This window comes from Bufo gargarizans, chromosome 2 (genome assembly GCF_014858855.1).
Source record: "Bufo gargarizans isolate SCDJY-AF-19 chromosome 2, ASM1485885v1, whole genome shotgun sequence".
NCBI lineage: Eukaryota > Metazoa > Chordata > Amphibia > Anura > Bufonidae > Bufo > Bufo gargarizans.
This window is the reverse complement of record NC_058081.1, coordinates 294,174,981-294,202,489: the sequence shown is the minus strand read 5'-3', so window position 1 is coordinate 294,202,489 and position 27,509 is coordinate 294,174,981. Positions and strand designations below refer to the sequence as shown.

Sequence of the window (27,509 nt, the reverse complement as noted above, 5' to 3'; positions counted from 1 at the left end):
ACCTCAGAAAACGTTCCTTTATCCTCTGCCGGCGCGCTTCTCTAGTTATGCTTGAAATCAAGGGGGCAGCGGCCTCCTTACTTCAAGTCACGGTAACCACGCCCCCTTCCCTGCCCCTTCGCTGTGACTGACAGCGCTTATGCTGAAAGTTCGGCAAAGCCAGCCAAGCTGCCGGCTGTCAGTCACAGCGATGGGCGAGGAAGGGTGTGTGGTTACCGTGACTTGAAGTAAGGAGGCCGCTGCCCCCTTGATTTCAAGCATGTCTAGAGAAGCGCGCCGGCAGAGGATAAAGGAACGTTTTCTGAGCTTCAGGAAGAAAATTATCGTCGGAAACGCGCTGCTGGCTACTGTCAGGTACTGCTGGCGGCCTGGGATGGTTTTTGGAGGTGACAGGTTCCCTTTAAAATTAGTCAAAATCCTATATTGAGACTTGAAACATGAAAATGGCAGATCCTTTTATTAAAGGCTTATTCACATGACTGTATGCGTTTTGTGGTCCTCAAAATGCAAATCCACATAACAGTAAGCATGCCCCATCATGGTGCGGACTCATTGACTTCAAAGTGTCCATGGTCTGTATGTTGCAGTGAAGTATAGGACATGTCCTATGTTTTGTGGCATAGAAAGCTGGGATCTTGTGTCCCTGTATGAACGGAGCAGCAGTCCGGCATGCACACTGTCACTCCATTCACACCCTGTGGCACTGCTGGAACTTGGCAAGCGCTGCATCGCTAGGATATGCCCCCATTGTCTGATAGGTGCGGGTCCCACCTCTGGGACCCGCACCTACAAGAGAACAGAGCCGGGGAGAGTTGTGGCTGGAGGACCCCGGGTTTCCCCGCCTCTCCCATTGAAGTGAATGGGAGTGCACCACGCACGTGCGGCCACCGCTCCCATTCATTTTTATAGGGCCGATGGAAATAGCCGGCTATTTTCGGCGGCTCCATATAAATGAATGGAGGGATGCTGCGCATGCGCAGTGCGCCCTCCTTGACTTTCTCTGCTCCGTTCTCCTTGTAGGTGAGGGTCCCATAGGTGGGACCCGCACCTATCAGACAATGGGAGCATATCCTAGCGATATGCCCCCATTGTCTAAGATGGGATAACCCCTTTAAGCCCCTCACTAACAGCAGCACAGTATATACGTTTTGCCTGGAGTGTTCCTTTACTTGGAATCTATCTACAGTAAATGGATTTTATAAACTGCAACATGAAATAAAATAGAAGCATAAATAAAATACTGTACCTTGCGAGCTATGGGTTCCTGATTCTCCATAACTGTGTACCAGCTAACAAGCTTGTTCCAGCCTTCAATAGGCAACAGAATGTAATCAAGCTCATCAATAAGATGCTCCTTGAGAGACTGTGTATCAGTATCTGTGAACGAGACTGTCAGTATTTAAACATGAGAAACCATACCACTAACAAATGTATACAGTTTCAAAATCAATCTGACAAGTTGCTGTATATTACACTTAGGGATGTGTGATTTTGCAAAAATAATAGTAATCATCATCATCCTTATTTTTTCTTTTCAATTTAAGGACAATTGTCTATTTTTCTGGATTATTTTTTAGTATTTTTAGTTTTGTTTTAATAACAATAACATTTTTCAGTGGCATTGAAGCTTTTAGGGGTACTTTGAGGTACATATAACTAATACACTTTTATTATTTTTTTGGTGTGGGATAATGTTTTTAGCTCTTTATGACGTTCACCGTGTGGCACAATTACTTTTATTGTATGGGTCAGTATGATTATGGCGATACCAAATATGTATAGTTTTTTTTTTTTTTACTACTTTTCCTCAATAGTAGCACGTCTCATGCAAAAACAATTGTTCTTTATGTCGTCGCATTCCAAGGGTTAAAACATTTTCATTTTTCTTTCTATGTAGCCATATTTGGGTTTATTTTTTTGCGGGATGAGATGTGGTTTCATTGGCACCATGGGACTTACGGATTAACATTTTTTTATTTTATTGGTGGGGATAGGAACAATTCTGTTATTTGCCTTTTTTTGGTTTTGTTTTTACCACTTTTTTTTTAAAATGAAATCACTTCTTATGGGAAAAAATATATACTTTTGATCATATAAATAAACTTTATTAACTTAAAGACACAGCACTCCATAAAAAAATTATTGATATGATGATTTAAAAAAACTATATAGTTGGGCTCTAATAGGGCAAATGAATAAAAATGGATTAGTGACTCAGCCCGAATTACAATGATGTAAGATGCTCACACTCAACGCAATGTAATAATATATGCAGCAGAGGAGTGAGGCCACCATGTACGTGGGATACAGATGAGGGATGTTTTTTCCATTCAATGAAAACATATAGTGCAAAAGAAAAAAAATATGATGCAATAGTATGCTACTACTGACTTCCATTGTAAAGAGAAAAAAACTGTATACTTCTGGAAAAGCCAAGCCTGCTGGGCATTTTTATTTAAAAGAAAAAAAAAATGGCATTCAAATGTGTACGGTCCTGTTTCCCTGACATCAATGGGAGTCAATGACAATAGGATGCTACTGTAAAGGCCTCTGTTTGCAGATTTTCTTTCCAGCACACTTATATAAAAGCACAACATAAAAGTGTAGAACCCATATAGTGGAAATGCATTGCCTTACATATTCAAAAATATAAGGGAATGACCTTTAAGGAGTCCAGAATTATCAATGGGACCTGGATACACATTCTGATCTCCCATCTGGTACTTGTCCCAGCTGTCAAAGCCCACATATTTCTTCCACTGCTTGAACCAACGACTATCAATCAAGTACCTAAAAAGAAAAAAAACTTGCAACAATGAACGCGGAAGAGAAAATACGTTGGGTTGTCAGAAAACACAAGACAAACTGTTAAATCAGACATATAAAAGTAATACAAACCATAACGAGCAACTTTACTGGGCAAAGGTAAAAATAAGGCTACGTGCACACCATCGGATCCTCAAAACACGGATGTCGGCCGTGTGCGTTCTGCAATTTATGGAACGGCCGCCCATTATAGAAATGCCTATTCTTGTCCGCAAAACGGACAAGAATAAGAAAAGTTCTCATTTTTTGCGGGGCCACAGAATGGAGCATGGATGCAGACAGCACACGGCGTGCTGTCCACATATTTTGCTTCCCCACTGAAGTGAATAGGTCCGCATCTGAGCCACAATTAATGCGGCTTGGATGCAGACCAAAACAAGTCATGTGCATGAGGCCTAAGGACTCATGCACGAGACCGTATTTATTTTGTGATCCACAAAAAATACGGATAACATCTGTAAGACATCCGAATTGCATCCGATTTTTTGCGGATCCGTAGAAATAATGCCTATTCTTGTCTGCAAAATGACAAGAATAGGACATGTTCTATCGGAGCGGCCATGTTGACATACAGAAATGTAATGCACATGGAGCCATTTTCATTTTGTGTGCATGACCTCTAAGGGTACTTTCACACTAGTGTTATTCTTTTCCGGCGCCTGAGTTCCATCCTAGGGGCTCAATACTGGAAAAGAACTGATCAGGCATATCCCCATGCATTCTGAATGGAGAGCAATCCGTTCAGGATGCATCAGGATGTCTTCAGTTCAGTCTTTTTGACTGTTCAGGACGGAAATAATACCGCGGCATGCTACGGTTTTATCTCCAGCCAAAAAGACTAAACACTTGCCGGAATGCCGGATCCGGCATTAATTTACATTGAAGTGTATTCGTGCCGGATCCGTCATTAAGTGTTCCGGCAAAACGGAAAAAAATGCAAAAAATATTTTTACCGGTTCCGTTTTATCCGGATGACACAGGGGAGACGGATCCGGCATTTCAATGCATTTGTCAGACGGATCGGCCTGACAAATGCCATCAGTTTGCATACGTTTTGCCAGATCCGGCAGGCAGTTCCGGCTACGGAAGTGCCTGCCGGAATCCTCTGACGCAAATGTAATAGTACCCTAAGGCTGAATTCACACTTAGTTGTTTGTGCCTTTTTTTTTCCTGATTTGTGCACAAAAAAAAGCCAGCTCCAATGTTAGCTTAAAGTCTATGGTAATTTTGAAATGCAGGACACAACAGCATTCTTTTTCAATTTTGGTGCACTTAGTGTATGGTGTGGTTTTTTTTGTTTGTTTTTTATTCCAGCTTTACATAATTAAACATAAAAATGCGACGTAAATGATTACAAAAGAAGGATGCAGTATGAAAAAAAAAAATTTCTTTAATTATTATGACATTTTCACTGCCTGGCCCTGTCAAAGTGCAGAGGGCGCAAATGTTGCAGAGAGCAGAGCTTCAAGGTGTAAGGCTGGGTTCAGACCTGAGCGTTCTGAAACGAGCGCTCTGTATGCGCGATTGTACGGGCGTTTACAATCGCGCATACAGTGACAGGCGTGCGCACATTGTCGCGCGTTCCCGAATATCTATGTGCAGGAACGCGCGACAAACGCCCCAAAAAAAGCTCAAGCACTTGTTTGAGCGTCGGGCATTTTACAGCGCGATCGTACGCGCTGTAAAACGCCCAGGTGAGAACCATTCCCATAGGGAATCATTGGTTCTTGCCTGTTGTGCGTTTTACAGCACGTAGGAACGCGCTGTAAAACGCTCAGGTGTGAACCCAGCCTAAAGGCAAGACCCCTGTTGCTCCTAGAGGCTCATTTGCGTATATGAAACCATCTTTTCTCAGTAATAAGGACACCTATGAACATGGGACCAGCACAGATGTCTTCAGCTGCCAAGTGCACATGGAACAGGTCAGCCAGTGTCATAGGGACAAATCTGCTGACAGATGCCCTTTAAGTCATTGATCACCTCTTGCTCTTGTTTTCCTCTTTTGTTTAGCCCAGGGGGTCACTGTATGTTTTTAATTGGGACAGCCATAAGCGGGCCTACCCCCCTATATATATTGGGACGGTGCAGTGGCTGACTGTATAGGAATGCCTTTAGCACATTGCCTATGGATGCAGGAGGACATTTACTAAGACCAACGATTTAGTCCCTGTCCACTGCAGCTTGATACGCCTAAGTTATGTAGAGGTGCAGGCCTCTACATAACTTAGGCACATGATCAACAAGATTAAATCTACGCCAGCTTCTACGCTAAAAAGAGGCATAGAAAATGATGAATGAGACGGTCCTGCCATCTCGCCCTCGCCACTGCAGCTTTTTTTGGAACTCGAGAAAAGAGGCTTAAAGTGGCGTACAAGGGGAAAATACCTCTGCAACAAAATTTGCTCCTTAAATACGCCAAAAAGTGGCGTATATTTTTTCATAAATGATCCCCACAGTCTTTCTATATGGTGCTTTTCTGGTATGCAGCCTTTACTTCCATTCTTGGTATGCTCAGGGCCACCCCCTATCTTTCATGTACAGATGTAGCAGAATTAACACACATGCTTCACTAGACATGTTAAGTAAACTAGTTGTGTTAGGGCTCATGCACAACAACGTATTTTCTTTCCGTGTCCATTCCGTTTTTTTTGTAGACCGTATCCGGAACCATTCACTTCAATGGGTCCGCAAAAAAACTGCAGTTACTCCATGTGCATTTTTTATCCGTATGTCCGTATTTCCGTTCCGCAAAAAAATAAAATAGAACATGTCCTATTATTGTCCACATTATAGACAAGGATAGTACCATTCTATGAAGGGCCAGCTGTTCCATTCCATAAAATACGGAATGCACACGGATGTCATCTGTATTTTTTGCGGACCGCAAAATACATACGGTTGTGCATGAGCCCTTAAGCCGACACCTTCAATCGCTTTTCAATGGCTCTTGTTTCAGGATATCAAAATGAGTTAAGAAATTTGAATTAAGAGTTTGGGTGCTAACTCTGCAAGCATCCGTATGCTATTATTGTCCCTGATATTTATTTTCATTAAATAGCTATGGGGCCCAGGGCTATGTCTGTATACAATATACATGTATAATCATGTGTGTGTACATATGGCATTAGACCTATGTTTTTTTTGTCACCTGTGTTTCATTTTTTAAGGGAGCTTCTTCTTTGTTTTGACATTTATTCTACTCTATTCAGGCCTATTGTGGACCATTGAGAGGCTGAGACCTGTGGCCTGAGTTACTGGAAGATTCAGTTCTTTGTATCTACATATCCATCAGCAATGGTGATCAATTTAATTGTACCCGACCCGTCATTTTGGATAGAGGGCATCACATGTATATGAACAGTGATTGTTCCCCCTATGTGGTACCTACGATATTCATAACTGTATCTGTCCTAATATCTCTCATCATTCAGGCTACTGTCTGACTCTCTGTGTACTAACATGTTCTCTTATCTCCTGAAGAACCATTTGTGGTGGTATATACACTACTCACAAAACGTTAGAGATATTTGGCTTTGGAGTGAAAAAGTTCACACTCCAGTGATATTATATCATTTAAGTAGAAGCATACAACGGTGATTTCATCATCTCAACAAAAGCCCACAACAGTGGTGGGTATACCCCCACAAAAATGTCAATGTCTCAATCACTTGCCATGTGGCCTTGAGCATCAATTACAGCTTGACAGCGACGTCTCATGCTGTTCACAGTCAACTTATTATCTGCTGAGGCATGGCATCCCACTCTTCTTGAAGGGCGGCCCTCAGGTCATTAAGGTTTTGGGGTACAGAGTTATGCGCCTCTACATGGTGACCAGGCTGATCCCATAGGTTTTTAATGGGATTCAGGTCTGGAGAAGGTGCAGGCCACTCCATTTGAGGCACCCCAGTCTCCTGCATTGTTTTCCATGAAGTTGAAATTAGGCCTGTGTTGTTCATGCAGAGGCACAATGACTGTAGGGTTGCACCGGGTATCGAACTTTCCATACCCAATCAATACTTTTTGCACCGGGATCGATAATTAGACACCACAGTGCGCACCGCCCACCATGTTCTCATCAGCCGTCACGGTGGAGAAGGAGGAAGTCCCTCCACACTATGACATGGCGGCCACTGCCACCTATGAAAAGATTAAGAGGAGGGTGCTGTGAAGCTGCCGCTGCCACCATGGTAGATAATACAGAGGTGGGGAGGAGGTTTCTCAATGACAGGGGCCGGGTGCTGGCTGTGTAATACAGACGGCACCCTCCACCTACATTTATTATTTGCATTGCATTGGTATCATTATGTCATTGTATGTTTACCTTTGGATAACTGTATTTTTTGTACACTTCACTTTAATATCAGCTTTCTTGTATTTTAAAAGAAGTGTTCCGTATATTGGTGTATAAACCCTGTGAATGCTAGAAAGAGTAGTTGGTTTGATTGGGTAATTGCGAGTTACCTAGTTTTGTCTGCTTAATATGACAAGTGGTGGCAGCTAATATCTTAGATGTGGATGTCACATAGCAAAAGGGGGAACATTTAGAGTAACCCTGTGACTTAGGCCTCTTGCACACAAACTTTTTTTTTTCCGTTTACGTTCTGTTTTTTGCGTTCTGTATACGGAACCATTCATTTCTAATGGATCCACCAAAAAAAGTAAGGTACTCTGTATGTCTTCCGTTTCCGTATTTCCGTTTTTCCATTCCGATCAAAGATAGAACATGTCCTATATTGTCCGCATAACAGACAAGGATAGTACTGTCCTATCAGGGGCCAGCTGTTCCATTCCGCAAAAAACGGAATGCACACGGACGTCATCTGTATTTTTTGCGGATCTGTTTTTTGTGGACCGCAAAATACTGAAAAAGCCATACGGTCGTGTGCAAGAGGCCTTAAAGTAGCAAAGCGGGAGGTCACGTTAAAATCTTGGTGACCCTTAAAGCTTACATCCCGAGTCTAAATCGTGATCCTGACACCAATGAAAACGGGGAAATGTGTCAGGATTTCCAGAAGGGATCCACTGGTGCCCCACAACCGAGAAAATTATTATCTTTTTGCTTGAGGGACAATTTTTGTGATTGAATGGTCATATTTACTATTTTTATATATGCTAATGAGTAACTAATACATTTGTCATGGTTTAAAGTCCGTTGGTATATTCATGCCAAGATTGTCACCAATAAATCTCACATAGTTTTTTTTCTCTTTGGTTGTCCTGAGCGGGTGTTGCATGAATAATCTTGTCTATGCGGTCATCTATTTCAGCAGTGATTTGTTCCAAGTCTACCGATACCTTCTATTTTATGAGTGACGTTAACCCTCGAACCCATTGATTATTAAAGGGCTTCTGTCACCCCACTAAACAGTTTTTCTTTTTTTGTGTAGTTATAATCCCTATACTGCGATTTATCCATACATAATGTGATTAATCATTTTGGTTCAGTAGATTTTGCTAAAAACGTACTTTCATAATATGTAAATTACCTGTCTACCAGCAAGTAGGGCGGCTACTTGCTGGTAGCAGCCGCATCCTCCTATCATAATGACGCCCCCTCCGCATTGTGATTGACAGGGCCAGGGAACGGGATCGTTCTCTGCTGGCCCTGTCTGCATTCAAAATCTGGCACCTGCGCCGTACCTGTCTTCAATTGGCGCAGGCGTACTGAGAGGCGGACGCTCGCTCGGCCGCTCCATTCTTAATGCGCCTGCGCCGATGATGTCACATCTACACCCGGCGCAGGCGCATTGAGAATGGAGCGGCCGAGCGAGCGTCCGCCTCTCAGTGCGCCTGCGCCGATTGAAGACAGGTACGGCACAGGCGCCAGATTTTGAATGTAAACAGGGCCAGCAGAGAACGATCCCGTTCCCTGGCCCTGTCAATCAACATGAGGAGGGGGCGTCATTATGATAGGAGGATGCGGCTGCTACCAGCAAGTAGCCGCCCTACTTGCTGGTAGACAGGTAATTTACATATTATAAAAGTACGTTTTTAGCAAAATCTACTGAACCAAAATGATTAATCACATTATGTATGGATAAATCGCAGTATAGGGATTATAACTACACAAAAAAAGAAAAACTGTTTAGTGGGGTGACAGAAGCCCTTTAATGTCCTTTTGGTCAAACTAAATGCACACCATAGGGATCAGTTCTCATGAGATAACCCAAATTAGGACACATGCACATCATAGATGGTCCCACCTCCCTGCCACTCTTTCAACAGAACAGAAAACCTCTCTGCCCGGCTCTGAAGGGCATTCACTACATTTCCTGGCTGTAAGTGGTTATAAAGAGTTACAAGCAATCCAGCTCGGAGATACTGTTCCCATATAACACAATTGTATGAACTCTAAAGCTTTGAAGGCACAAAACATTTAGCATTTCATTTTCACTAAGAACAGCATGATGCGCCTTGACTTGAGGTCCCGCTGCGCCGCATCACCTTACAGCAATAAAACAAGCATGCATTCTACCCAATGAATAATATACCTGACAAAACATCTCCTTTCCAGAACTATAAATACTTTATACACATTACTTTATCAGCGTCTTATAACTTTTAACATAAGTCATGCTTAATAATTGTGAATAATTACAGACTAGCTGACAATTGTAGTGGTAGTAGCAGCCAAGAAAACCAGTTTTCCCAAGCTGTGAATGGTGGAAAAAGAGGAACAAACTACTAGATCATATACCGCTGCAAGAAAAAGTGAAACCTTTAGAACGGGGATGCCTAACCTGTGGCCCTCCAGCTGTCGCAAAACTACAACTCCGAGCATGCCTGAATAGCCTACAGCTATCAGGGCACGTTGGGAGTTGTAGTTTTGAGCTGGAAGGCCTTAGGTTGTGCATCTCAGCTTTAGAATAACCTTGATTTCAGCATTGACTGCTATTAAAATGTGGTCTGATTGCTACCTAAGGATACTTTACAGGGGTAAATGAGTCAAGTTAATGACACATCATGCGGGTGGCTCTCTTTACCTGGTGTGTACGCTAGCTTCACATCTGCGGCGGGGTGATCTGGCCGGCAGTCCTGCCAGAGAATGCCGGGAATCGCAAGCAGCGTTTTTGCGTAACTGAATATGCTGGATCCGTTCTGAACTGATGCAGATGGTTGCATTATTCAAACTGATGCGTTTTAATGTGGTTTTGAGATCCCATGGCGGATCTCAAAACCGAACAGCGAAAGCACATATGTGAAAGTAGCCTAAGATTGGTAAAACACTGAGGAGGAATTCTGGACTATTCTCCCCTGCAAATGTCTTTCAGTTACTTCATATATGTAAGATATCTTGAACAGCCCTACTGAGATCATGCCCCAGCATCTCAATATAATGTCTGGAGTTGCCCAACCCAAAAACACACACCATCTTTTTCAACCACTCTTTCGTTAATTTACTCGTGTGTCTTAGGTCACTGTCTTCTTGTATCACCCACCATCTATTTGCTTAGGGTCATGGACTGCTGTCGTTCTCCTGTAAAATGCTTTGATACTAGGGTTAGACGATCTAAAAAATATTCCCAAGTTATTAACATGACATACGGCTTTCCATAAGCCACAGGTTTCCTGACATTGCAATACACACATAATACATTGCAATACTGAAGTATTGCAGAGTATTAAAAGAAAGCTGTTTTTAAAGGGGTTGTCTCATCTCAGAGAATGGGGGCATATGCCCCCATTGTCTTATAGGTGCGGGTCCCTGCACCTATATCAAGAACGGAGCCCCACAAAGTGGCGGTTGGAGGACTTATTGAAGTGAATGGGCTCTGTTCTCAATATAGGTGTGGGTCCTAGCGGGACAATGGGGGCATATCCTGGCAATATGCTCCCATTGTCTGAGATGAGTCAACCCCTTTAAGTTCTACCACTCAAAAAATAGAATAAAAAATGAGCAAAAAAGAAAACTACAGCTTGTCTGTAAACTACAGGCCACTGCTTTTGTGGTGAAACAAAAGCAAAAGTAGAAAACATAAAACATCCTATATAAATTAGGTATCGCTGTAATTGTACTGACCCTAAGGATAAAGTTGACAGGTCCTTTACACCTCGCGGTGAACAGTGTAAAAACAAATCCCCCCTCCCCAAACTGAAGAGAAAAAAATGCAGATTTATCACAAAAAATATATATATATTTCGTATATTATATGTACATCAACAAAAATATATTAAATGTATGGCTCTCGGAAGGCGGTTATAATTTAAAAAAAAAAGCCTCCAACCCTGCAAGCCAAAATAGATAGGCCCAGTCTTTGAAAGGGTCAGCCCATGAGAAGAATGGACTATCTATCCACAATGTAGGTGGTAAACATTGGATTCTGACTCCTCTCTGTAAATGGAGTGGAAGAGTCAGTCCACCACTCCATTCACTTCAATGGGACTGATGAAGACAGTGCTGTCCCAAAAAAGTGAATGGGCCTCATGAATCAACATGTGCAGTACCACTTCCTTCAGCAAGGGGACTCAGAGACCCTCACAGGGTCACTGGAGGTCCCAGCAGTGAGACCATCAGTGATCCAACATTTATCACCCAACCTGTGGACAGGAGATAAATAGTTTTGGTGAGATAACCCCTTTAACCACTTCAGCCCCCCTAGCTTAAACCCCCTTAATGACCAGACCACTTTTTACAATTCTGCACTACACTACTTTCACGGTTTATTGCTCGGTCATACAACTTACCACCCAAATTAATTTTACCTTCTTTTCGTCTCACTAATAGAGCTTTCATTTGGTGGTATTCCATTGCTGCTGACATCTTAACTTTTTTTTGATATTAATCAAAATTGACTGAAATTTTTGCAAAAAAATTTCATTTTTCACTTTCTGTTGTAAAATTTTTCAAATAAAACTCCATTTCTATATAAGTTTTTCTCTAAATTTATTGTTCTACATGTCTTTGATAAAAAAAAATGCAATAAGTGTATATTCATTGGTTTGGGTAAAAGTTTTAGCGTTTACAAACTATGGTGCAAAAAAAATAATCTACGCACTTTCTGAGCACCTGTCATGTTTTCTGAGGTTCTACAATGCCCAGACAGTAGAAACACCCCACAAATGACCCCATTTCGGAAAGTAGACACCCTAAGGTATTCGCTGATGGGCATAGTGAGTTCATGGAAGTTTTTATTTTTTGTCACAAGTTAGCGGAAAATGTTTTTTTTTTTTTTTCTTCTTACAAAGTCTCATATTCCACTAACTTGTGACAAAAAATAAAATTTTACATGAACTCACCATACCCCTCACAGGATACCTTGGGGTGTCTTCTTTCCAAAATGGGGTCACATGTGGGGTATTTATACTGCCCTGGCATTTTAGGGGTCTCGCGAGATGACGCGCTGACGCGTCAAGGAAGAATAACCCGGCCGCCCGCAGGACGCATCCCTGCGTTAGGCGGTCGGGAGGCTGTTAAGGAGTTAAATAAGACATTCAGGGGCATTTATCAAAGTGATCACACCACTATTACGGCATAAAAAAGTCGCAAGTTATGATGCACGCCATATTTGCGACTTTTCACTTCAATTGCCATCTTTTACAAGTAAGTGGGGCTTTGTGGGGGGAGGCCTCCAGACTTAGGTCTCATGCACACAAACTTATTTTCTTTCTGCTTCCATTCCGTTTATTTATTTTTTTTGCGGACCGTATGCAAAACCATTCACTTGAATGGGTCAGCAAAAACAATGGAAGGTACTCCGTGTGCATTCTGTTTCCGTTCCACAAAAAAGTAGTGCATGTCCTATATATTGTCTGCAAATCACGGTCCGAGGGCCCATTTACGTCAATGGGTCTGCAAAAAATACGGAACGCACACAGAACACATCCGTATATCATCTGTATTTCATCCGAATTTTGCGGATCCATACTGTAGAAATGCTATGCCCAGTCCATATTGCTCATGTGTCTGGCGATTGAGTTACTGTTTCCGATCCGCAAAAAACGGATTGCATACGGAAACCATACGAATATGCTTTGTGGAATAACAGAACTGGAACAGGACTTAAACCAGAGAATAAAAAACCTCAGATACAGAACAATGGATCAGTGAAAAACGGACTGCAAAACAACAACGGCCGTGTGCATGAGCCCTTAGGGGCATTTAAACGTGTCAGTGGCTGTTTTGCAGTCTATGGTTCTAATCACACAGCCTTTTTATTTATTTTTATGGGCCGTGAAAAATGTCAGTCAATAAAAAAGCTATGTCCTATTTTGTCCGTTTTTATAACAGCACCCATGCAATTCAAGGAGGCCGTTTTTTAGAAAGGCATCTGTGAAAAAATGGCCATAAAAAATGGACTGTTTTGCTGTTTTTGAACCCCCGTTTCGTGTGAATGTAGCCTTCAGTCATTAATACATAAAACAATCGCCAAAGAAATAAAATCAGCGAGAAGTATATTGGTCCGTTTCCTTATTTGTCCACGTTCTCCTGTTTCACAGTATAGGCTTGTCACTAGAGAATAAAGAGGGCTTTCTAAAATGAGATGACGGTTATATATGGCAGCTACTGTTCTGAAGTATCGTGCTGATAAGACCTTATCTCGTCTGTAAATGACTACATACCAGATGCAGGTCTGGGAGATAAACCGTAGGATGCACAACTAATAGCTAGGTTTTCACAACCTGTAATATAGTCCCAGTAGGGGACACACAACTTTTTCCATAGGGTTCTTTAACACACACTTTTATTTCTGCGGGGGGTTTTTTGGGTTGTAAAACACATCATGAAATTATTTTTGGTGTCCCCCCTCCCCCAATTTATTAAATTTTTTAACATGTTTTTCTGTTGTTTTTCTAGTCCCATAGAGACACTTGTGGGAAAAACACCATATAACCAAAGCAAAGACCAAAAGGCAAAAAAACTTTAAGGTGTGTTTCAAATCTTCTTATATCAGATAAATCCCAGCAGGCGTACTTATTTCTGTATTCAAGGTATGCTTTATTTCATCATATAATCCATATTACAGGACGCGTTTCGGCCCGTCCAGCCTTCCTCAACTGATCCAATCTTCGATCCCTTCCCGTGCAAGCGGTTTCACTAAAGAGTGGTGAGCTGTCTAATTTTGATCAAATCTTCTTATAGACTTCAGTAGTCATGATCATAGTGCTCTTTGAGAGAAAAAGACTTGCAAAAAGCTGCATTTTTCCCCAAAACTTTCCTTTTATGCGTCACCACAAAAACACCACCCATAGCAAATCTATCCATCCCCACAAATAATAGTAAATTAAAATCAACCTTTTACCAGGAAGAGTCCAGGACTCTTCGCTGGCAACATCAGGTGTGCGCACATTGTGCTAATCATGCCACCTCACTGCTCTTTAGGCACATGAACAGTGAAGCGAAGTACTGCAATTGGCTTCATCGGTCACTGTAAATGCATCTGATGCACTAGAGAAGAGTCCTGGACTCTTTTCCTGGTTTGGTTTTCATGTACTATTTTTTTGTGGGAATCGATGGGTTTGCAATGAGCAGGTTTCGGACCATCAACCCCAGCTGCATAATGGCATTCTGGTAGTGTAGGGGCCCCAAACTAGGTTACTTTCAAAGGGGTTTTGTAGTTTAGAAAACGTCCAAATACCAGACTACAAACTCCAGGATCCTCACAGAGAAGCCAGAAGGCAGCTACAAAGAGCGTCTCACTCTTTTCCTGCAGATTTGATGGCAATTCCTCAAAAAATCTGCTAATTTGTGTCGCCATTGGCCGCTGTGGGTGGGTGGTGTTGCATATGTCGTATAAATCTAAGTACACAATATCAACCAATTATGCTATAAAAGAAATAAACATATACTGCAAATATATTCTTACTTTTACTACAGTTCCTGGGAGATACAGATACATTAAGTACTGCACATTACCATCTACACAAAAAAAAAACCCGCAAAAAACGGAACGGCCTAAGGCTTTATGCACACGGCTGTTGTGGGGCCGTTCTGTGCATTGGGCACCGCAGCTCCGGATTGCGAACTCATTCAAGTTAATGGCTCCACATCCGTGATGCGGGGAGCATACGGCTGGTGCCCGCATATTGCGGACCCGCTGTTTGTGGTCTGCAGTACGGCCACGGCTAGGCAACGGTCGTGTGGATGAGGCCTTAAAGTAACCTTCAGACAAAGTATTATGTATGGAATAAGTATGAGAACCCCTAAATGGGGTAGACAAGTTCCTCATCGCTTGTGAATTACATTTTGGGGGAACTATTGTATAGCCGTATAAATAAGGACAGTGACATGAACAAGCGTTCCTATCTATTTTTACAAATTGTCAACCTGATCATCACAAAGTACCGTTTTTTTTAAAGGTTTTCTTTTGTCCAGCCTTCATCAGAATGACTAGCTGACCGGCAGGGGTTTGGGGTATTGGACACCGCCAATCAGCTGTTCTCTGTACACGGCACTCTCAACATTGCAGTTCACTTCAATGGGAGGTGACGGCGCAGCATAGTTGATTGGCGGGAGTGCGGGGTGTCATACATCCACTGATCAGCTAGAGATGCCCTATGCTGAGGATATTCTTCAAAGAAGATTGGACAAGCCCTTTAAGGATCATTTTATTTAGGGCTCATGCACATGCCCGTAAGGCGGCCCACAAACCGAACTGGTCAGCAATCCGAAGATAGGGTGCAGGACAGATGCACGGATTGGAAGCCCGCGGAAGGACTACGGAGTTCTTCCGTGGGTTTTCTGTCCGTGGTTCCGCACCGCAAAAAAGTAGTGCATGCACTGCTTTTTGTATTTTTCTTTTGGGATACAGATTCAAGTGAATGGGTCCTGTGTCTGCATACGGTGGCCCTACGGTCGGTGCCAGTGCATCGTGGACCGCAATTAACATGGGTCCAGTCTGCACTCATTCATGTGCCTGAGCCCTTACTGGTGCTATCTAGGGCCATGTGTGAAAACAGAATCCCCCTTTAGTTGGGCCGCCTTCAGAAATAGAACTTTTTGTAAGATTTAGCATGAAAGCAGCATGAATATTGTACAGCCAGTGATGCTGAGGCGGGATGCTTGAGGGCCGGGGTGACTTGCTATAATGAACAATGTCTGGTCACTAGTCAGTGATCTGGAGCTCAATCTCAGGTGGCTTATGTAGTAAGACAACCATCCAAGGCAGTGTGGGCCACAAGTCTTCAACTCCATGAAAGATACTGATCCCATTTGTCAGAAGGGTTAAAAACTAAAAGGCGGCACAACCCGAGGGGGAAGAACCTTTTTTTACATTGGGACTTCCATGCGCCAGAAAATTTAATTGACGGTACCAAGGAGTGAAATTTATGCTAGTTTTCTGGCACAAGTTTTGTTACGCGTGTAGGCTCCTCCCACCATTTGAGAAAAGCGCTGAGCGCAGAAAAAGAGGTGACAAATTTTGGCACAAAACAAAACACAAAAATGTACACATTTTCTCTGCCAGAAAGCTGGTGCAGAGCGTTACTAAAAAGGCCCCCTTTTCAGTTTTCATCTTAGAGCCTATTCACACGACCGTATATTTCTGTCCGCATCCAATCCGCAACTTTTGCGGATCGGATGCGGACCCGTTCATTTCAATGGAGCCTCAAAAAGGTCCGCATCCATATGTCGTTTCGTGGCCCCGCAAAAAATAAATAAAAAAAACATGTCTTATTCTTGCCCGTATTTGCAGACCAGAATAGACATTTCTATCATGGGGAAGGATGTTGCATTCCATAAAATGTGGGAGGCACCTGGCCGGTATCCGTGTTTTGCAGATCTGCAAAAATGGAGACGGTCGTGTGAATGAGCGCTTATACGGTTCATCATTTTGAGCGAAGATCTGAATTAATCCAAAGTACTACTGGCATGGCAAAGACATGACCGCTGGTACACAGCACAGTACTCTAACCGTTCCTTTGAACAGTATTTTGGGGGTGCTGCTTGTTGCTGAGAGTCATTGGCACCAGCTGTCTTTACTGCTCACAGGCAGTATATGGATTATATGGCATGGCAGTGGAAGTTACATAGGCTGTGCCTTGAAGGCCAGCCACACTGTACTATTCCCTAAAAGTAAGGTTTCTAAGGGGGGTAGCTCTGTAACTCAGGAAACAATGGAGGCCATTATTCTTTTTTAATGAAATCATCCAGTATAGGCTCATAGAGTTCTATGGATGCTGCATTACAGATCCCTAATAACGCCATGCACATGAGGCTTAAAGGGGGTCTCCGCTCTCTAGATATCAATGACCTATGCTCAGGAAAGGTCGTCGTTATCAGATTGGTGGGGGTCCAGCTTCCAGCACCACCACTCATCAGCTGTCAGATATTGGTATCTATCCTGACGACAGGTCATCAAAATAAAAGGCTGAGAAACCCCTTTAAGTATGGCAAAACAAGAAGGAATCAGAAGTAGTTTCACACCTCATGCGGACATTCAATACCATTTTCTTATGTAATAAGACATCACATTATGCACCGTCATGATGAAACAATAGAACGCATTCTGCAAACTGGGATTACGTAACTCAGCCAGTGCTTTACCATAAAGACAGTGGGGTGACAGACGCAGGAATAGTGTAACAGGTGTAGTGTTAGGGGGACTGATGCATAATGGTTGTGGTAGTGGAGTAAAATATGTAGTTAAAATGGTGACTGTGCGGTGGGTATATGTAAAATGTTGCATGGGGGAGGTAAGTGGACAGTGGAGTGATAAATGTAGTAATAAGATGATGGGTGGAGTAGGTGAGGTGACAGCGGGATAGGAATAGATTAGCTCTGGCAGTGAGGCGACAGGTGAAATCACTATGACGACAGTGGAGTAGCTGTGTACCCCAGCAGAAGTGTAGTAGTGAGGCGATAGGTGTACTAAATATGGGGACAGTGGGTCAGGGGTCTGAGCAATGTAGTGGTGAGGGAGGTGACAGGTGCAGTAACCACGGTGACAGTGGGGGTAGGTGTGGGTTAGCTGCAGCATCGAAGTGACAGGTGTACTAAATGTGGTGACAGCGGGGAAGGTTTCTGATAGATGTAGTAGGTGAGGTGACACATGAACTATGTGATGACAGTGGGGTAGGTGACAGGTGTACTTAATATGATGACAATAAGGTAGGTGTAATATAGGGGGGAGTGGTATAGTTCATAGGGGGCATGGGTGTAGGTACAGTGCCAGGGTGACAGATGTAATATATGATAAAAGTAGAGTAGGTGCAGTACAAGGGTGATATGAAGTATATGAAGACAGTGTGGTAGGTGCAGTATGGGGTAACAGGTGTGGGGTAACTGGAGTATGGGGTTGATACACGTAGTATATGATGACAGCGGGGTAGTTGTAGTACGAGGGTGAGAGCTGTAGAGTAGAAAGACAGTGTGGTAGGTGCAGTATGTGATAGGTGTGGTATGTGATACCAGTGGGGTAGCTGGAGTGCCGGGTTGACAGGTGCACTGCTGGGGTGACAGATGAAGGCAATAGGGTGACATTGGAGTAGGTAAAGTATGGGGGTGACATGTGTACTATAGGGTGAAACTGGCTGTCGGAGCAGTACAGAGGTGAAAGGTGTACTGTAGAGTGACACTAAGGTAGCTTACGAATACCAGGAGTGAAATACTGGGTTAAAAGACGTACTATAGGGTGACACTGAGATAGGTGCAGTACAGGGATGAAAGGTGTATTGTAGGGTGACAGTGAGGTATTTGCAGCACAGGGGTGACAGGTGTACAGTAGTGTGGGAGTGAGGTAGGTGCAGTACAGGTGTGACAGGTGTACTGTAGGGTGACACTAAGGTAGGTGTAGTACAGAGGTGACAGGTGTACTGTACGGTGACGCTAGGGTAAGTGCAGTACAGGGGGTGACAACTGTACTGTAGGGTGACACAGAGGTAATGGCAGGACAGGTGTACTGTAGGGTCACACAGGGGTAGGTGCAGCACAGGGGTGACAGGTGTACTGTAGGGCCACATAGAGGTAGGTGCAGCACAGGGGTGACAGGTGTACTGTAGGGTCACATAGAGGTAGGTGAAGTATAAGGGTGAAGGTGTACTGTAAGGTAATACTGGGGTAAATGCAGTACGGGGTGACGGTGTACAGTAGGGTGACAGTGAGGTAGGTGCAGCACAAGGTGATAGGTGTACTGTAGGGTGACACAGGAGTACGTGCAGTACAGGGGTTACAGCTGTACTGTAGGGTGACAGTGAGGTAAGTGCAGTACAGGGGTGACAGGTGTACTGTAAGGTGACAATGAGGTAGGTGCAGCACAGAGGGGACAGGAGTACTGTAGAATGACACAGGTAAGTGCAGCACAGGGATGACAGGAGTACTGTAGGGTGACACAGGGGTAGGTTCAGCACACCGGTGACAGGTGTACTGCAGAGTGACACTGGGGTAAGTGCAGCACAGATGTGACAGGTATACTGTAGGGTGACAATGAGGTAAGTCCAGCACAGAGGTGACAGGTGTACTGTAGGGTGACACAGGGGAAGGTGCAGCACAGATGTAAGAGGTGTACTGTAGAGTGACACTGGGGTAAGTGCAGTACAGGTGTGACAGGTATACTGTAGGGTGACAATGAGGTAAGTTCAGCACAGAGGTGACAGGTGTACTGTAGGGTGACAATGAGGTAGGTGCAGTACAGAGGTGACATGTTTACAGTAGGGTGACACAGGGGTAGGGGCAGCACAGAGGAGACAGGTGTACTGTAAGGTGGCACTGGGGTAAGTGCAGTACAGGGTGATAGGTGTACTGTAGGGCGACACTAGGGTAGGTGTACTGTACGGTGACACTAGGGTAAGTGCAGTACAGGGGGGTGACAAGTATACAAAAAGGGTTTGAAGAAATCCAGCTCCACTTTGATAAAGGAATGTAAATTTATTTTGCTTGCGGTAAAATCTCATCCATCAGTTACAAAAATAGCAGTCTTGTCTACGCGTTTCGGGCTACCAAAGACAAATTTCAGCTGTAGGGTGACACGGGTAGATGAAGCACAGGGGTGACAGGTGTACTGTAGGGTGACACAGGGGTACGTGAAGCACAGGGGTGACAGGTGTACTGTAGGGTGACACTGGGGTAGGTGCAGCACAGGGGTGTACTGTAGGGTGAAACTGGGGTAAGAGCAGTACAGGGGTGACAGGTGTACTGTACGGTGACACAGGGGTAAGTGCAGTACGGGGTGACAGGTGTACTGTAGGGTGACACAGGGGTAGGTGCAGCACAGGGGTGACAGGCGTACTGTGGAGTAGCTACAACACCGGGGTGACAGCTGGGCACATGGGACAGCTGAGGGTGACAGGTGGAGGGTGCAGTGGCCAGCGTGTGGGGACAGCACTGGAGTCCGCAGGGCCCTCGGCCGGTTCTAGTGCAGGGTATGACGGGAGGGAACGGTGCGCCTCGGGCCACAGGGTAGGGATGAGTGACAATGAACAGGTGACCCCGTTCCCGGTAGCAGCGCTCGGGGCTGGCATGATACAGATGTTTTCACTGTCACTCACCAGCCGTCTTGCCCATCTACGCCCCAGACAGCTCGCCTCCCCCCATTCTGGGCCTTCCTGCCTGTCCCGCCCGGGCCCCCACTCGCCCATGCAGCACTCACCAGGTGTCTCCTCTCCGGAGAGGGGTTTTCAGCAGCGCTGACACTTCGGATCTCTGAGTCTCCAGATCAACCACTCCGCCCTCCGCCATCTTCCTGCACTGACAGCTGCGCGCTGCATCCTGGGAGTGACGTCACTGCTGGGAAGTAAGGGAAGAGAGGAGAGCGGCTGTGTGCGCCAGGGAAACGGAGCAGCCAATCAGTGGAGACCGTTCTCCAGCGCGGAGTCCTGTCAGCTGCTGGCCGGCAGCGCTGTGTAGGAGGACATGGCAGTCATTCTGGAAGGCTGGCGGCTTCTGAGACAACCGCAGTCTAGTCCGTGGGAATAGTGTGCCAGAGTGCACCCCCAGCAATGTTCCCTGAGGGGAGGTTAATAGTGACCTATCGTTAGGGTCCATTCAGACCAGTCATTTTCACGTTTATGTGCTGCTTGTGTGCAGGACAGGGCACGGACATGTTATAGCGCCCATTCACATGGCCCGTGTTCCACATGGACCTGGAATTCAGCGGTGTAACTAGAGTTCTATGGGCCCATGGCAAACTTTGGATTGCCACTCATTCCCCTCCCCCCGCCTTGCCTGGTCGCACCCTCAGTGACCACGATCCCACACTAATGTACCTATAGCGCCCACAGTAATAACCTTATAGTGCCCTTTCACTGCCCCCCAGTAATGTCTCCCGCTGCCCCATTAATGTCGCCCACTACTTCCAGTAATATCCTTCCATTGCCCCCAGTAGTGTCCCCCACCGCCCCCCATAGTGTCCCCCACCGTCCCCAGTAGTGTCCGCCACTGCCCCCAGTAATGTCCCCCACTGCCCCATTAGTGTCCCCCACTGCCCCCAGGAATGTCTCCCACTGCCCCAACTAATGACCCCCACTGCCCCATTAATGTCGCCCACTACTTCCAGTATTATCCTTCCACTGCCCCCAGTGATGTCCCCCACCGCCCCCAGTAGTATCCCCCAATGCCCCCAAAATGAGTGGAATTGGGAAAAATAACAATTTCGCCACAGTTTTATGGGTTTTGTGGAAGAAAAATTCCTTTGGGTTAGGTATACGATACAAACATACAAATGTAACCCCAGTGATTGTATACATTCACAGCATTTAGTATGAAAAGACCAGTTAGCTCATTTGAATGTTCCATAATTAAATTCATTTCAGATCTGATATGCAAATTTAAGATATTGTTTAGCTCAACACATTTATCTTTTGCTGATATTTGATGGGCAGATGACCACAACTTCACCTAAAAATCTTTAGTTCTAGACATGGAAACTGGAGTAAAAGTTATGAAAGTTGGTAAGATTTTTTTGAATTCTGTTTATTTCAAAGTTTTCATAACAGGACATGTTACATCACATGCACTTGAAAACAAACATAACATATAAGTACAGAAAAGCAAACACTCACTGAGAAGAGTTGGAATAAGCAAATAAACATATAAACAAGCTGTGTCGCTCATGTGTCCCATGTTGTGTATCTTAGAAGTTAGGAGAGAACAATAATGTCTAGAGGGGAAGAGTTTAGCATACATGAATTGTTGTACCATCAAGCCCAAATCTCAAATTTCTACAAACACTTATGGTGGTGATAGACCAATCTCTCAAATGGCAAGATGTCACTAACAAGCTGCAATCCAAATTGTACTACTTAATTATTACTGGTTGACTAAGGGTGTTGCCACATGTCACGGCTGTGCTGCGTTTTTGGTGCATCAGGGAGTGGAGATTGGCAGCAGAGCAGGAAGCACATGCCTGAGTGAGGTCTGCTGAGGGCTGAGTGATAGCGGGCTTAGTTAGCTTTGTAAGAGTGCACAAAATGGGCAAATCTGCAAGAGACAAATCTAGAGACATTCCAGGACCTCAGAAAACCATCTCAAGTCAAGGAGAAATGGACAAGTTTGTTAAAAAAAAATCGGGATTGCCTGCAAAGACCGGAAGCAAAATAGTGAAGACAGGAAGTGAAGAGACTGTGATTTATCCCATGAATTTGTGGAGGGTGTGGCGATCCTGGAAAGGGACCTGAATATAGCCCTTGACCCACATTTAGATACCTCCACTAGTACGTCGGCTTCTTCACGCTATGCATAACGATGGAGCAAGTAGGCACTCGACTAGTATGCCGCACGGGGCAAGAGCGAACTCCAAGACAATAATAAAGAAATCCCAGCGGACCACGGCTTCATCAATCAATATTCTTGATATTTATTCCATAGGTGAGTACAATAAGGACGCGTTTCGGCCTGTCCAGCCTTCGTCAGCAAGCATAACACAAAATGATACAGATCTTCAATTTATAGTGACTCCCCACACACACACGTGGGATGACGTCAGACGCCCAGGTAAGGCAGCCGTAGCCATTTGTCAATCACAAATAGTAGGCATGTACCTCAGCCTACACAGCACATAATAGAATATATATCTATATAAAGTATAATCTGAAACTTGTGTGTAATCGAATACAAACTTGCCAAATAATAATTAAATAATAATAAAAATGAAATATCAGAGATAGATAACGATACCGCAAAAATCACAAATGTCATCTTGATTGCACTGTCTGAAAGGGAAATAAATAACAATTAGTGCATTATACACATCAAATAGCATCCACCTGAGTGATATAATCCCTATTAAGTCCCCTGGGTTGCAAAGTACCCAGGGTATAGACCCAATAGGCTTCCCTACGCAATAACTGTTGCTTGATATCTCCACCTCTCCTATGTCTTGTGACCTGCTCCGATATTTGGAATCTCAATTGAGAGACTGAATGACACGCACTATGGAAATGAGCTGGTATTGGTAATAATAATTTCTTAGTCCGTATTGTGGACTTATGTTTACATATACGGTCCCTTACAGTCTGCATAGTCTCTCCAACATACACCAAGCCACATGGACATTTAATGAAAAAAAATAACAGAGAATTCGCATGTAAAGAAGCCCTGTATCTTAAAAGATTTACCTGTATATGGATGGTGTAAAGAATCACCCCTGATAATGTGGGAACATTGCGCACAATGTAAACAAGGGTAAGTTCCGTTTCTCTGAGTCATAAGCATGGTTTGTCGCATGCTCTTCTAAAAGGGGCCAATGTCAGCCTTTGCTAGATGGTCACGATAATTCTTCATGTGCCTATTGCATATTAATGGTGGATTGTTAAACTCCAATATTTGGGGATACGATCTACCTAACAATGACCAGTGTTTACGAATAATGTAATTGATTTTCTTATTGAAAGGATGAAACCTGTGTACAAAAGCCACCCTAGGGCCTCTCTCAGTTTTTTTATCTTTTACCGGCGTGAGGGCAGCTTCCATTAAGATCTTCTCTGGGTACCCTCTTTCTCTGAATCTATCCATCATTTCATTGAGTCTCGTTTCCTGAGTGTCCAGATCAGAGACGATCCGTTTAACCCGTTGTATTTGGGATTTGTAAAATTCTGGCCCAATTTTTTCAAATTCTTTTGAGACCAGTTGTACGAATGTATTGATGTTAGGATATGCAATCAGGGGAGGAAAACATGTAGACTTTGGTAGGAGTGACTTAGGAAACCTACCTCTGTCACTTGGTTCTTGTTCTTCTAGCAATTCCATCAATATAATTGCCGCTTCCCTTTCTTGTGAGGTCTCCAAAGTGTCAAATGCTTTCTTCTGATACAATTTTTAAATAACCAGTTTTCTGTCGAATAGGTGTAAGTCCTTTATTGCTGTAAACCAATCAGAGCAAACAGATGGAGCAAAATTAAGACCATTATTCAGCACCTCCATTTGTGCTTGGGAAAACTGTCTGATAAATATCTGATAAATTAATTACCTTTAATATAGCTGCGTTGTCACCTCCACCAGCTCTTTTCTTGGTATTCCTTCTATCCATAGGTATATCTTTCCTCTTTGCCCTCCATATTAGGTCCCTTGACGGAAGTCCCATCGAAGCAGCTGATTCACCTCCTGTGGACATACTAGATGACACAGAATTCGACCTAGATCTCTCTTTGTTGTCTACAAACCGCCATTTATATACCCATCCATTTTCATAATCTTGTGAGTCCCTAGTGAATTTCTTAATTTTGATGGTCTTAGTTTGTTTCTCCCATGTATTATAAAGGTCATTCATTTATTTTTTCCACTTTTCCTTCTTGTTAGTGGATATATTTGACACAGGTTTTTCTGTCTCATTCTTTATATCATTCTCTAACCTACTTAACATCTTCATATTGAGATCAATAATAAACTGCATCAATGATCTTGAACATTTATGGCAGATTTCTTCCCACCTTGCAACAAACTCAGTATCCTGGCTCCCATACGAAGGAAAAACTTGGACCCTTAGGCCCCGGGGGATCAAATCCTTTTTAAGGTAATTTTCCAATGATACCTTATTCCACCATGTCTTTACTTGTTTATGATGATGTTTCTTCAACATATTCTTAAGTTCTCTGATCTGTCGGAGCTCCACGTCCTCCCTTTGGGCTGAGCCATTGGGTTAGGTGTTTATTGAGTGTGGGGGGACGGGCTCTGCTGCCCCCTCCGTATCCTTCTTTGGGTTGATATTTGCTGCTATTCTTTTTTATGAATTTTTTATATGTGTATGTATTATATTCAAGTACTAATTATTTGTAAACTGGAGGCTTATGAGTTTTTTGGTGGGTTATATTAGAGTTAATTTGCCTCTTTGGTGGAAATACGTGAGTGCCTATATTTACTGTTTGGTGTACACATTTATTGGAGTTACGCAGCTCCTATGAATGGTCGAATACATATGTGACATTTTTGGGGGTTCACATTACTTTGAACCTATACAAAGAGAATTTTCAGGACTTGCCCCAACTCATTAAGTCTCTTATAGACTCTTGGGACATTCCGTTGGCACATCTTTGTTTGGGAGACCCTCCTTACTCAAAACAGTAATATTGCCCAAAGTGTTGTACTTTATTGAAACCCACCCCATTCCCCTCCCACACTCATTCTTCACTCGGCTACAGTCGATTCTCTCCACTTTCCTTTGGCAAAAATCTGGTTCCCACGATATTCTGGAGAAGTTCACACTTTAAGGGACTTTAAAGAGAAAATTCTTGCTGTGTTTAGAATATACCCTGTATCCCCAGAGCAACAGATGGAGATTCTCCTTGCGCAATTGGAAGGAGCTGCTCTCAGAGAAGTGAAATCCTGGCCAAGCTCAGAGAGGAGGACACTGGAGCAGATATTTGAACGTATCTACACCACCTTGAAACCCAGAACCGTGTCAGAGGTCAAGATGAGGTTCTTCAGCAAGAAACAGGAATCGGGAGAGTCACTCAGAGACTTTGCATTATCTTTGCAAGAAGCCCTTAGAGCTGTTTTCCAAGTAGACCCCCGTGAGGAAAAGAATCAGGACAAAACCCTGAGAGAGCAATTTATTGAAGGCGTCAATACAGACAATCTGAAGAGCCAGCTAAGAATGTTAGCCGCCCAGCATCCAAGTGCTACTTTCTTAGACTTTAAGGAGTTAGCTATCAGTATACTGGGAAAAAATCCACCGACAGAATCTGTTAGATCCGCTGTAGTGCCAGTAGCACAGCTGGTCACCCCTTTAAAACCTTTACCTGTCGTCAGTCAGGCAACCCAAGCTCCAATTCCTTACGCAGTTGCTGCCCTCACTGAGCAAGTCCAATTCCTGACTAAAAGTCTGGAAAAAGTCCACCAAAAGTTGGAACAGTGGAAAAAAACATTATTGCTGGAGGATGAGAAACCTGTGTCCAGAAGACTCTTCCCTCCTGAGTATAAAGAGACTTATTCCAGAAATTCGGGCGGACGCACTAGCACCCCTAAGCGGCCTATCTACACATACTGTCACAAGCCAGGCCATACTGAAGCAACCTGCTGGCAGTTAAACGGGCGACCCCCAAGACCAAGGACCACCCCTCGGGAGGTAAATCAATAGGTCCAGAAGATCCCTACTGGATGCCAAGATACGTAGGACCCCGTCCAGAAGTGGCACTTCAAATAAATGGAGTTCCTTTTGATGCCCTAGTTGACACAAGATCCTAAGTCACTAACATCCAACAAGCAGCATTTGAAAAATACTGGGACCAAAATCAGCTTACCCAGCCCCCAGAATCCTGGCTGAGTCTCATAGCCAGTAACGGCAAACCCGTACCAATACATGGTTATTGGGAACCTACCATTCAAGTAGGAGGAACTTGTCACGGAAGGTGTACAGGAAACAAGACAATACAAAATGAATATATGACTCACTGGATCCAAAACTAAGGAACAAAAAGGGAGACCCCTGCATAAGACCTGGCACTCTCCCTGACTGCTCAGCCTATGCGAACATCCCAATGGTAGATGATCGCATATCCTCGTACCTCGACTGTATAACACCTGAACACCCTACAATAGTGAGGGGACACGACCACCGGCTCCCTACACTAGACACGGAGGGAGTCAGGGTCACCTGGGATCCAGCAAACAGAAAATCACAAATGAATGTACAACACTTATCTTGTAGAAGACTGGGAAATAGGATCAGCATGCACACACACTCCAGGAAGTTGTATAAACCGCACACTAATGCATTATGGGGAGGAATTTAAAGGGATGCAATCAGTCCAACTACATGACAGCTGAGAGAGGCTAACGAGATGAGGAACTGAAAACCAAAACAAAGGAAGCTCAAGGAGGAGGTTCTGAAAGGCATCTGTCAGAGCTTCTCAGATGTCTGGTGGTGACAGTACCCCTCCCTCTACGAGTGGACTCCGGACACTCAGAGCCCACCTTCTCAGGATGGGACCTATGGAAAGCCCTGATGAGACGAGTGGCCTTAATGTCCGTCACTGGGACCCACATCCTCTCCTCAGGACCATAACCCTCCCAATGAACGAGGTACTGGAGAGAACCGCGGACAACACGAGAATCCACAATCCTAGAGACCTGAAATTCAAGATTACCATCAACCATAATCGGAGGAGGAGGCAAAGGCGAGGGTACAATGGGTTGAACATAAGGTTTTAATAAGGACTTATGAAAAACATTATGGATCTTCCAAGTCTGAGGAAGATCAAGACGGTAGGCAACAGGATTGATGACAGACAGGATTTTGTAAGGCCCAATAAACTTAGGACCCAACTTCCAGGAGGGAACCTTCAATTTGATATTCTTGGTAGACAACCACACCAGA

At 44.0% G+C, this 27,509-nt stretch overlaps 1 protein-coding gene across 3 annotated transcripts in view; it reads right to left on the bottom strand.

The window, feature by feature from the left end:
• USP15 (ubiquitin specific peptidase 15) overlaps nt 1-20,463 on the bottom strand; it is a 121,117-nt gene extending 100,654 nt beyond the window's left edge. For 2 of the 3 annotated variants that reach the window (XM_044280394.1, XM_044280392.1), the window contains exons 1-3: nt 20,349-20,463; nt 2,663-2,790; nt 1,247-1,377 (exon numbers count right to left, since the gene is read on the bottom strand). In XM_044280394.1, coding sequence (XP_044136329.1) covers nt 1,247-1,377; nt 2,663-2,790; nt 20,349-20,437 — 348 coding nt within the window. In that variant the 5' untranslated portion in view covers nt 20,438-20,463. Of the gene's footprint in view, nt 1-1,246; nt 1,390-2,662; nt 2,791-20,348 lie in introns of all 3 variants that reach the window. The other variant, XM_044280391.1, reaches the window with a different exon arrangement.
• Nucleotides 20,464-27,509: the final 7,046 nt, after the last annotated feature.